We start from the raw sequence: 11,180 nt of genomic DNA, 5'->3' as shown, positions 1-11,180 counted from the left end.
TTGCTACAATGTGTTTTATACACACAGGACGTATACTGAGAGTAAGGCAGGTAACAGTACACAACCAGCCCCTCTACTCTCCCGCATTCAGCGTGTTTCTGGGGGAGACAGGGGAAGGTAATGCCGTAAAGCTTTTTTGTCGTAAACCAGGTGCGGAGAAGAAGGGGAGGTGAAGGCAGCGAGGGAGGTGGTGGTGGAGGAGGAGGGGGAGAGGGGTGAGAGAGGAGGTGACTCTCCGGCAGCATTTAGACACAACGAAAGGATCATGGCGGATGGCCCCAGGTGTAAGCGCAGAAAGCAGGCGAACCCGAGGAGGACCAACGGTGAGTAAAAACTACTTCCTACGAGGAGTTTTCCCTCTCCGGAGGCTCTTCTGTCGCCGGCTAATTTGGCCGAAAAGTTCAGCAGTGTGTGAGCGCTGTTTTTCTGACCCTGAAAGTGGTGGGAAGTAGCGGTGTGGTGTACCGTTATACCTGGGTCGCGACTCTCCCCTCCGCCTAGCGGTCCGCCGCACTGGGGACCGTTATACGCGCACCTCACAGCGCTGGGAGCGCAGCAGCTCTTTCTGCTCACTTTACTCTCATTTATTCAGCCGAATAAACATTTAGCACCAGAAACCGGGGAGCATTCATTGATTTTAACCGTGTTTTGTCGAGTTAGGAAGCCCACCGTAAAACTCGGACTTGTTTCTGTTGGGAAACGGGATAAAACGCTACCTGGTTGTTCCTCAATGGTTATCTTAAAACAGTTTGGGTGAAGAAACAACATTACATTTAGCCAGGTGTTTGTTTTGGAACGCTTTTTAAATTTGTTGTGCCGGAACAAATAGGAATACAACTGTTTAGTCCGCTCTTATTTAGTCCACTCCGAGCAGGTACAGGCTGTTGCTGAGCTACAAGGGGCGGACAAACTGCCTCGTTTCTGCCTTTCATTCGGCTGCTTTATATTAGTCCTATCGACGACACCACAGTTGCGTTTTAAATAAAACAAAATTAAGAAGAAGAAAAAAACCTATTTCGTGTTAAAGCTGGTTTTGAGCTGTCATTGTTTCGAACTCATTTGCATTTTTGCTCACATTGTTTCGGAAAAGTGTTTTCATTCAGTGACTTTTATTTTATTGTTGAAATTATAAAGTATGGAGTGAAAGCTCAGCAGAAAACACGGACAGGGTGACCGGGGTTCCGGAGAGCGAGGGATATCTCACGCGCTGTTTGAGCGCAGCCCATATAAGGAGAGCGGATCCTCTCCTGTCGCGCGACGGGAATCCTGATTCTCGTAGGACTACGGACGCGAGCAAACCTATACACGCGCTCAGTTTTCCCTTTTCTTTTCTGTTCTCGCTACATTTCGCCGATTTATGTATTTGTGAAGCTCTACGTGACTACGCTTACCTAAAAGGTGCGATATTAGTAGCTTTTGGGGATTTTAAGTTATCTTTGTATAACACCAGTGTTAAATATTAAAATAAGTGCTATAAATGTAAAATTTCCATTGTTTGCTCTTTATTACCCGTGAATTTACTTTACGGAGGAAGTTGTTTTTATCGAAGGGGTTCACTATCTTTCTGTCCGGCATGCGTTGGCCTGTATCACCGGGTGTAACTCACAGGAACTGAGGTAACGCAGCTGTTTCGGTGTTGTTTCACTCACTGTGAGCCCATGTTGCTATAACAGTAATCCGTGGGTAGGGAAAAATGCGACCGCGTGGTGTTGTGTGTTGCGGGCTTGGCTGTCCTGGGAGTTTTCTGTGGACAGCAGCAGCAGAAGACTTAGCATTGTTTTTCTGCTCTGTTTTTACTCCTTTCTTGTCATATTTGACTATTTCTGTCTCTTTTAATGGGGGCTTTAAAACTATCTTTTGTTCATCTTACGGAGTCTTTTAAAACTTATTAGATCTTCTTTATTGCCCCTCTTTCTTTAAGTTAACTGTGTTTTATTAAACCTTTCGGAATATTGACAGAGCTCTATTGATATGCAAAGTCCCCCTTTTTTGACCAAACAGATGCCTTTTTCTGTTGCTTTGCCCTTTTTTTTTTTTTGCTTCAAAGAGCTGTTAGGACTTTCCCCCTTCTCTGTGAGAGGCTGACAATCTGTCATGTAGATCAACTTCCCTGCATTTAAGTGAAGTGTTCTGGTCCTTATTGTAATTTCATCCATTTTTAAGCATCTTGTTTTGTTCTAAATATGCCACTAGTCCGGGTCCTTACAGGCAATGACTCAGCCAGGTTCCTGCCTGGCAAAAGGAGTGACACAAAGGGGCTGAGATCAAGGTGAGCTCCATTCCCGGACTGTAAACAGAGAGGTGTTAACAGCCCGCTGAACGACAGGTGTTTCCAGTCGCCTCCCCTTTTGTCGCCCAGTCGGACCTCCCCTCCCCTCCCAACCTCCATTGGGAGCAGCAACCATCCTCTGCAACGGTAATTTAATGCAGCGATTTGGGAATAGAGGAATGCACCCTGCATTAACATCCTTTGCAAAAATAAACAAGGCTGGAATGCTCTCTTTTAGAGAGTTCTCCACACTTTTATACAGCCAGGTACAAGATTCTGGAAAAATGTGGAATTTGACTTATTATAATGTACTTCACCAAACTGGAGAAGAAAAAAGAAAATTGAACTTTTAAAATATTTTGATTCTCATCCCATTTTATACGCAGTGCATCCATCCATACATCCTAACTTCAATCCTTCTAATTATCTATCCCTCTTCCTTACTTTCTGTGGTTTTCATTTTGAAATCTGACTACTTTAGAAATACGTGCCATACCTTCTAGAGCTCCGCCAATAAATTGGCCCCGATTTAGCTTATTTTGGGTTATCTCATGTAAGAAACCAATCTTATCCACCTGTCAACCACTGTCCCCTTTTGCTCTTCTATAAGAGAGACAGACCCGCCCACCAGGTCTCATCTGCCTTTATCCAGACGAGGTTAACAATAGTCGCCAAACAGTTGCCAACTTAGCAACTTTTCACACAAAAAGAATTGCCTAAAGGAACAGACAGGTCAGGCTTTTCATAAATTGGTGATTGGGCAGAAAACTACAGTGCACCCCTAAAAACATTCCTAATGTAGTTCTTGATTTATGCTTCACAAATTGTCTGACAGACTAATGAGAACTCTCGGAATTTGAGTCTGGAAAACTATTAAATGTTGTGGAAAACATACAAATGGATCTTCCTAAATGAAACTCGAAATATTGCTTAATTACAAATCTACTTTTCACTTAACAAGCGTCTGTTCTAGGAAACTTTTTCACCTGCATGTAGTTCTTGTATTTGACGAGTTACAGAATTTTGCCTAGAAGAATGTAGGAAGATGTTTATCTCATCTCTTCCTGACATCTACACACACAGTGAAAACCTACTGGCACTTAAAAAAGAAAACTTATGTAACGTGTGGAGCATGGTTACCAGTGGTGAAACTCAACTCCACCTAAGTCTCAGCTTGATCTCAGCTTTAGGGAGGACGGTGAGAGACAGTGGTGTATCCTTGGTGAGGGGGAACCGTTAGGACTATGGAGGAGGTTGCCCACTCCTGCCTTCTAAAATACATCTGTTTACATTTAAGGGGTCCACCCCCGTCATGTGAGGAGTTTGGCAGAGGAGGAAATTTTTCATTTATCTCTCAGCTTTTCAGCGACTTCCTCAGTGAGCTGCATCTGAAAGTGCCAAGTAAGAAGAAAATCCCCCACAGTGCCTCAGCGCTCGCTCCGTCTCTCTCTTTCGCTCCCCTCCTTCCAGAGCAAGGGCTTTATTTTGGAGAATAGAGAGGGGCAGTGGGCAGGGAGGGAAGGTTAAGACACAGTAGCTAAGGGGGGCAGGTGGGAGGTGGCTGATTGCCCCCTGACCTGGGCACCCATGCGTTCTTAGAGTATGACTTCACTTTCCCCCCTCTGTGCCATTGTGTGGCTTCCAGCATGTCCAATTGTGTTTGTGTTTAAGTCTGTTCAATGACGGGGGGATTCTGCACTCCCTTCCTTTCCACTCTGACCCCTCCTCTTTTAAAGTGGGAGCTCCCTGTGCCCTGCAGAAGAACAGGGGCTGGGGGAGGCAGGAACGGAGGGGGGGATACAACAGGTGACAAGTTGTTAAGCGTCTGCTTTGGCAGATGCGACGTATGATAGGCAACTCATTGCATCTCGCGGTCAAAGCCATCCGCTCTTATGTGTTGCCTCTAAGTTGTTTCTCATCATTCCGTGAAGATGGGAAAAGGTTTCCTGGTCAAACCGGGTGATGGACGAGCAGACTGGCATCTCTGCGGAGGCAGCTTAATGATTAGCTAACCCATGGAGGAGGAGAGCATTAGCCTATAAAAAGGTGCTCTCCCTTCATAAAGAGGGAGGTTTAAACCCCGAGTCAGTTTCAGTAACCCCCTTAACTGCGCTCGGATGTGCTTTATTGGGGTTTGTGTGGCTGAATGGCTAAATGAACCATTGTGAGTTAGGGGGCTTTCGTAAAGGGGGGAGCCTGAGGAGAAAGAGCCTAGTTACCTTTGCAGTTCGCCTGCTCTACCTCATACACTTTGAGCGGCAGAAGAAAAGGACCATTCAGCAGGCCCGGCATGGGGAGGGAGAGCCCTTTTCACACTCAGCTTGTGGGAAACTTCTCCACCACACTGTGTACGCCATTTGCATATGACCCATTCTTTCTGCAAAGGTCCCTGTGAGGGTGGAATCCGTGGAACGTTTGCAGAATTTTTTAAATCCTTCTCTCACGCAGTCTCCAAGTCTCTTGAGGACTTGCATTGCAGGGCTCAATGTGACTGTGGCTTCCACTGAATATCAACACAGTCCCATCCAGGGCTCTTAATCTGTCCTATTTACATGGTCATGCAAAAGCATTCACACCATTTGAACATCTTCACAAGCAACAGCAGTTTTGCAAGACTGACAGTTTTTCCCAGTCATTTTTCCTAAAAACTAATTCAGATGGAAACATCTGAACATGTGTTTTCAAGACTGGCCAAATCAAGATTCTGAATTCGATTTAAGGTGTATTCACACCAGCCCCGTTTAGTTCACTTTAATCAAACTTTAGTTCATTTGTCTAGAATGTCCGGTTCGTTTGGAGAGGTGTGAATGTATCTTTGAACTATGAGGTGGACCAAAAAAGCAAACTCTGGTCCGCTTAAAAACATATATCTTAGCTTGATTGAAGTTAACTGAAATGCACATGTGAATGCCAAGCAGACCAAAGACCTCCCCAAAAGCAGGAAATGAACTACAGAGCAAGGCATTCTGGGTAAATACAACCAAAACAAAGACCCCTGTCTAGCGCGAGTGGGAGAAATGGCACGTAGCCAAAGACAAAAGAGGAATCCTACAACTGCTAAAATTTGACACCACTCCAATTTTGCTTACATTTGATAAAGAAGGGTTAGGTTTTATGAAAGGGTTTTGCTAAACAAAAACTTCTTCAAAACTTTTGAACTTCCTCAAAAGTTTTTGTTTAGCATTAGCAAAGCTAATATTTATGATTAGTGCTTGTACATGTGAGACTCCCTATGCTTCCTCAGCTCTCTCAACAGTCCATATACCTAACCGTTGCCCCCCAATCCTCCTCCCCTTTTTACACTCACCCAGTCACCCCATAATAGCCATGTAAATAGCCCACCCCTCTTCACAGTGCAAAAGATCATCTTGGTGGCGTAGAAATTGGAGCTGCCTGCCTGGCGTGACACAACATCTACATCGAAATGCTTCTGGTGGCCCAGAAAGACGTGCTGACCCCTAAACACAGATCCTTGCTCAGTTAGCTGTGTAATCTAAACCAAATGAGCAGAAAGGACTCCTTACTGAGGAGACAAGCGAGACGACATCTTTTTATTCTCGTATGTTTTCCCTAAACCAATATTAGTCACCACCTCCCTCCCTCAGTTCTTCCCTGACAGATACTCTCAGTAGCATGTGTACTTGAGGGAGAGATTACGTTCAAATTGCCATCCGTGCGGAGATAAATACTGTGTGTGCAGTGTGTGTGTTTTAATCATCTGTTTGGTGGCCCCTCCGGGTCTGTCTGCACACCCCTCCTTGTCTCCACGTCATGACCACCCCCTCCGTCTCCACTCTGCTTGGGGTCCTCAGTGGAGCGGTTAATGAAAAAGACCGGACCGACACAATAGGCAGAAGGCGGGCACGGCGAGGGGCTTTTCCCATCACAACCCTCTGCTGTAGCTCCAGCTCAGACCATCTGATTGCTTTAGTCTTACATGCTGGATGTCTCATGCCTTTTAGATGGGCTTGACCTTACGGTGGTCTCACGGCATGTTTGACTACGTCGATGAAACGAGATGACAGGAGATGAAGACTAATCCACTGTCATGCCTCGCGCTTTGAAAACAGCCTAGCCTGGCGTTTTGCCAGCCCTTTATGATGACCGTATTGATTTTCCTCTCCATAGCACACAGAACTGATAATGGCCCTCCTGAGGGGCTACACATTCATATTCACATCCCGATCCCAGTTGCACAACGTTGCCGTGACGTCCCAGGGGCCGCAGTGACTAACAGATTCACTACTCCGTCCTGGAAACTTATTGAACAAGCCAGGCCTAATGATAGCTGCTGCAAGAGAAAAAAGGAAACCCTTAGTCACCGTGTTTGGTAGACAGAGGGAACGCCGACTGCGACGCTGAATGTCAACATGGATAAACATCCACACAGGATTAATGAGAGAAGAATGGACAGGCTGAACCAAGAGGGAGGGGAGCATGCAGCATCCACTTTGCCCCATTTAACCCATGAGTGATTTGTTGAGGTCCCCCACGCATGGAACTACACAAAAGTAGGGAGAATGATGGAGGCACCCCAGAAAAAATACTATAGTTAGGCCTAGAATTATACAACTCATTAAATCAGCAAGATATTAATAATTTTGGATTAATGTGATGATGTTTAGATAGTAGAGGCGCTCTGACAAATCTGTGGGCTAATAAATCAGCTCGATTTCCCTAATATTCGGTGATCGGCCACATGAGAAATCGATCTTGTCTACCTCCACAAAGGTCTGAAAATCACCCACGGTCCCCTTTTGCTGTGCTGTGAACACTACAAAAACACAAAATCTAGTTTCTACTTTAAATACCTTAGGACACTTGAAAGAAGAGAAAACTAATTTACAAGTAACTTTTTGCAAATAAAAGCTTGTTTTAAGTAAATAATTCCTTAATATTATAGTAATAATATTAATAATTAATATATTATTAATATATTATATTAATAATATATTAGTAATATTCTTTAATATTGATTTTAAAAAAGTACTAGTTCCACTAGGAGCATTTTCACTTATGGGAAAATGTTGTGTTATAAGTGAAATAATTTACCAATAAAATCAATATTAAAGGAATTCTTTTCTTAAAACAAACTCCTATCTTGCTGGAAAGTTACTTTTAAGTTAGTGTTCTGTTATTTCAAGTGTACGTTTTTTTTAACTAGACCAGGTCAGGCTTTTTAAAGATCAGTGATCAGCCAGAAAACTGCAATTGGTGCACTCTTGGAAGTATTGTTTTAGAAATTACTTATACACGGTTGGCAGTACTGGTTACAGAATAAGAGTACCCCACAGCACGATGCTGCTACTGCCATGTTTCCATCTTAGTTCAAATTGAGTTCAGAGTTAGCATGAGCTACTGTCACCTGAACTGGATGTCCATGTCTTAGTTGGTTTGCAGTTGTGTCATATACTTTTTTTTTTTTTGCGGGGGGGTGAGGGTGGTATTTTCAGAATAAGACTTATTGGTTATTGCATACCTTTTGTCACAGTTATACCTTTTAGATTTTGATGTGCTGTCTCCATATGTAGGTCTTACGTCATAAACCTCTGTGGGAAGATGCTGTGTATCAATGCAGGTGTTTGTTCACAGGGAGACTGTGGAAACTGGTGTTGAGCCAGCAACCTTCAACTCCTCTTAGCACACCTGTCCTGGCTTAGCTCACCCCTACCAACATTCAGGTGTTTCCAGGCAAAACACACCAACACCTTCTTTACCTCCTCTTTCTCAAAACGCTTGCTAACATGTCGTTGAAGCACGGCCATCCTGTCCGGAGTCAGACAAGATCCTTAACGATGTTGCCTGGCGACATTACGCAACACTCATCATTGGTGGTGCAACCAGTAAACACATGCATTTGTCCCAGTATGAATTCCCACTATGCCGCTGCATCTCCACCTCCGGAGTCCCGTAATTTCTCTCCCCGGCAGCTGCCTGGGCCCGGGCTCTCCGGCTGCAGCAGGTGCTGAAGGCATGCAGCAACTCAGCTATACAGCACTCATAAATAACACCTGACAAAAAATATGAGGGAGCCAGCACTGCAGCCAGAGCGAGGAGAGACGGGCAACGACTGAAAGTTTCCCCCAGCTGCAGATCTGGGTGGGGTAGATGTTCAGAACGGTAAAACACTAAAAAATGTGAATGCTGTCCTTCTGAGGTTCCCGCTATCCTCAAGGCTAACTTATCCATAAAACGTCTATGCAAATTTTTTTACTAAGTGGATCTCTACGAAACCCAAGGCCACCTCTAAGTGACTGGTTAAGTGGGGATTTATATTTGAAGGAAGGAGTGTTATCTTTTCTGTAATTAAGATGTAAGAGCTTGGAACAATGTTAATTGTGCTCTAAAAGCAGTTGAAGAGGTCAGAGAAGAATTTCTATGCACACCTTTACAATCCTCATCAGTAATAAAGCAGCACTCAGAATAAATGAAGCCATAAATCTTCCTCTGATCAAGGCCCGTTAATGAACAAAGCTCAAAATGAAACCGGCACTCTGTATCTGTCATTTTCTGCTCCTCAAATCCACACACATACACATACACACACACACACAGACACACACGCGCAGACATCCTGCCTCATCAGAAGCTATCGATCAGCCTCTCGGGGCGAAGGTTAGTTTGTCATTTTCTCTTACCTCACCATGAACAAAACCAGGAAGCGCGTGAGAGATTACGGCCCAGGATGCAACCTGAAAGCCCTTTATCTCTGTGAAAACAAGAGGCTTCCTGCAGACCTGCTCCCATCCAGGACACCCCCCCTCCAATCCCCTCACCGACCCCTTCCTTCACCCGGCCGGCCCCCCGGCACCTGTGGCAGCCTATTTAGGGATCCTCATCATGGATCAGGGGCTGTGGAACCCACAAACCGAGGGGGGCACAAAACATGAAAGCCTTGAAAAAAGAACTTTCCCTTTTAGATGTAGGCTGCCTCCGCACTTATGGTAAAGGAAATACTACAGATTCATGGTAACAAGTCAAAATGAAAACAAAATTGTTGGTTTAACTTGAGTTTAATTTGAAACAGAAACACACCTATTATTCCCAATGTTTATAAAGTAATCTTCCATTGTTAATTATAATAATTCTATTTTATTGGCAGGCTTCAAATCAAGAGCCACTTGGTCTAATCTTTCTGCGTTCCATGAACGGCACTTAACTGATTACTATCTGCTACGATAGACAACTACACTCTTTGTTATGGATAATATTGCTAGGAATCCATAATATGAACATTTGGGCCTTTATCAATATTCAATAATACAATTGCTGTTATAGTTGATAACCGATATTTACTGGAAATATATTTATCATATATTTTAATACCTTTTTGACACCTTGAAAAAACACCACTTCACTGACTTGACCTGATTCTCTGTTTCAGTTAAACTACCCACAATCCTACGCTGCATCACTATCACCATCATATGACCAAATAAATACCACATGACCACTCCACCTCCGAAACAAACAGCCACAAGATGGATTACATCAGTTATTAATATCAACCTAGCTTTATTTATTGAACTGATAACCATGTTAAAATGACTGATATCAGCCGATACCTATGTTTATGCCTATGTGTTGTGTATCTCTGATTATTATGGAATGATGAAAACTGAGTTCTTTTTCTCGTCAAGAGATAGCTTAGATTCATTCAGACCCAGAAAAAATGAGCTAAATGAGCTAAACGGAGAAAAACAAAGTTGTTGGGTTTCACCTTTTGGACTTTTCAACAACTCTATTGGAACCAACTGGAATTGGATATGTTGGTATCCTGTAAATTTTAGCGTTAGAGTTTTATGTTTTAAGGAATACATACATGAATCATTGCAGTAATGCTAGCTGCTAGCATTACTACACACATGCTAATCTCTTATTTAAGATGCTAAAGCTAGTTTAAAATTAGAAAACTCTTACTGATTGTCACCTCTTGCACAGAAGTGTGGTATCACCTTTGCGTCCAAAGCAGCTTTAACACAATTCCAATTTTTCGCTGAAATTCTTTTTTATTTTGCATGGGCATTCCGTACTACTAATTAAATGTATGAACTTCATACAGCAGTGGTCTTTTGTACAGAAATAATTAATAATGGACGCTGCCGTCTATGGATCGATTTTGAAATTGTTGAGCAATGGCAGCCAACAATGTCATCACAAGATCATAACAAGACAAAGAAAGCTAAGAAAAAAGAAAGCACAACTAAAAACGGCATTTTCTAGAGCATTGACTGCAACTTCTGTAGAGGAGCTGTTTGGATGTGTAGTCAGGTGATGTAAAAGTCAGATAAGTTTGGGGTGAAAAGATCAGAATTGGGCTGTTCAGACCACTACAAACAAGTCAGATACAGATCACATACTGACAAAAGAAAAAAAATTCAGATATGGGTCATACTTGCCTGCTAAGTAGACCTAGTATAATAGTAATAATTAGTGGTTGCTCATGACAACAAGACTAGAAATATCTATTTTGAATTCCATCTTTTTGTTGTGTACCTTCAACAGAAATCATCAATTCATCCAGATCATCACAGGTTGACATTGTTTTGGACTTTGGGAAGATGTCAAGAGTACTCAGTGAGAACCCACATATGCTCTGGGAGAATATGCAAACTCCATGCTAACAAATATTACCTTACTCTATGCTCTGCACAAAGTGAAAAAAAATCTTTACTAAAAACAATAACTGTTTAAAATTGTGGTATAAAACGATAGCGATAACCGGCTCAGACACAATATTGTTGAACAAAGTTTCTCCAAGGACAACTGATAAGCACTATTTAATAATTTTCCATGACTGATGATGTCTGTAGCAGATCACTTCAGTTTCAGTAGGTGTTGTAAACTACTTTACATTACCATCATGACCCATAAACCTTGTTAGCTCGGTTTTTTTTGTTAGCGTCTGGAA

General features: G+C 42.9%; 1 protein-coding gene across 1 annotated transcript in view; it reads left to right on the top strand.

Annotated features, from left to right (window-relative positions):
• Positions 1 to 207: 207 nt before the first annotated feature.
• Positions 208 to 11,180, top strand: part of zeb1b (zinc finger E-box binding homeobox 1b) — a 60,443-nt gene continuing 49,470 nt past the window's right edge. The window contains exon 1 of the mRNA XM_014982633.2: positions 208 to 323. Coding sequence (XP_014838119.2) covers positions 266 to 323 — 58 coding nt within the window. The 5' untranslated portion in view covers positions 208 to 265. The remainder of the gene's footprint in view (positions 324 to 11,180) is intronic.

The sequence above is a fragment of the Poecilia mexicana genome, unplaced genomic scaffold, assembly GCF_051168715.1.
Source record: "Poecilia mexicana isolate PSO_F unplaced genomic scaffold, ASM5116871v1 scaffold_20, whole genome shotgun sequence".
NCBI lineage: Eukaryota > Metazoa > Chordata > Actinopteri > Cyprinodontiformes > Poeciliidae > Poecilia > Poecilia mexicana.
This window is presented reverse-complemented; position numbering and strand designations above follow the sequence as displayed.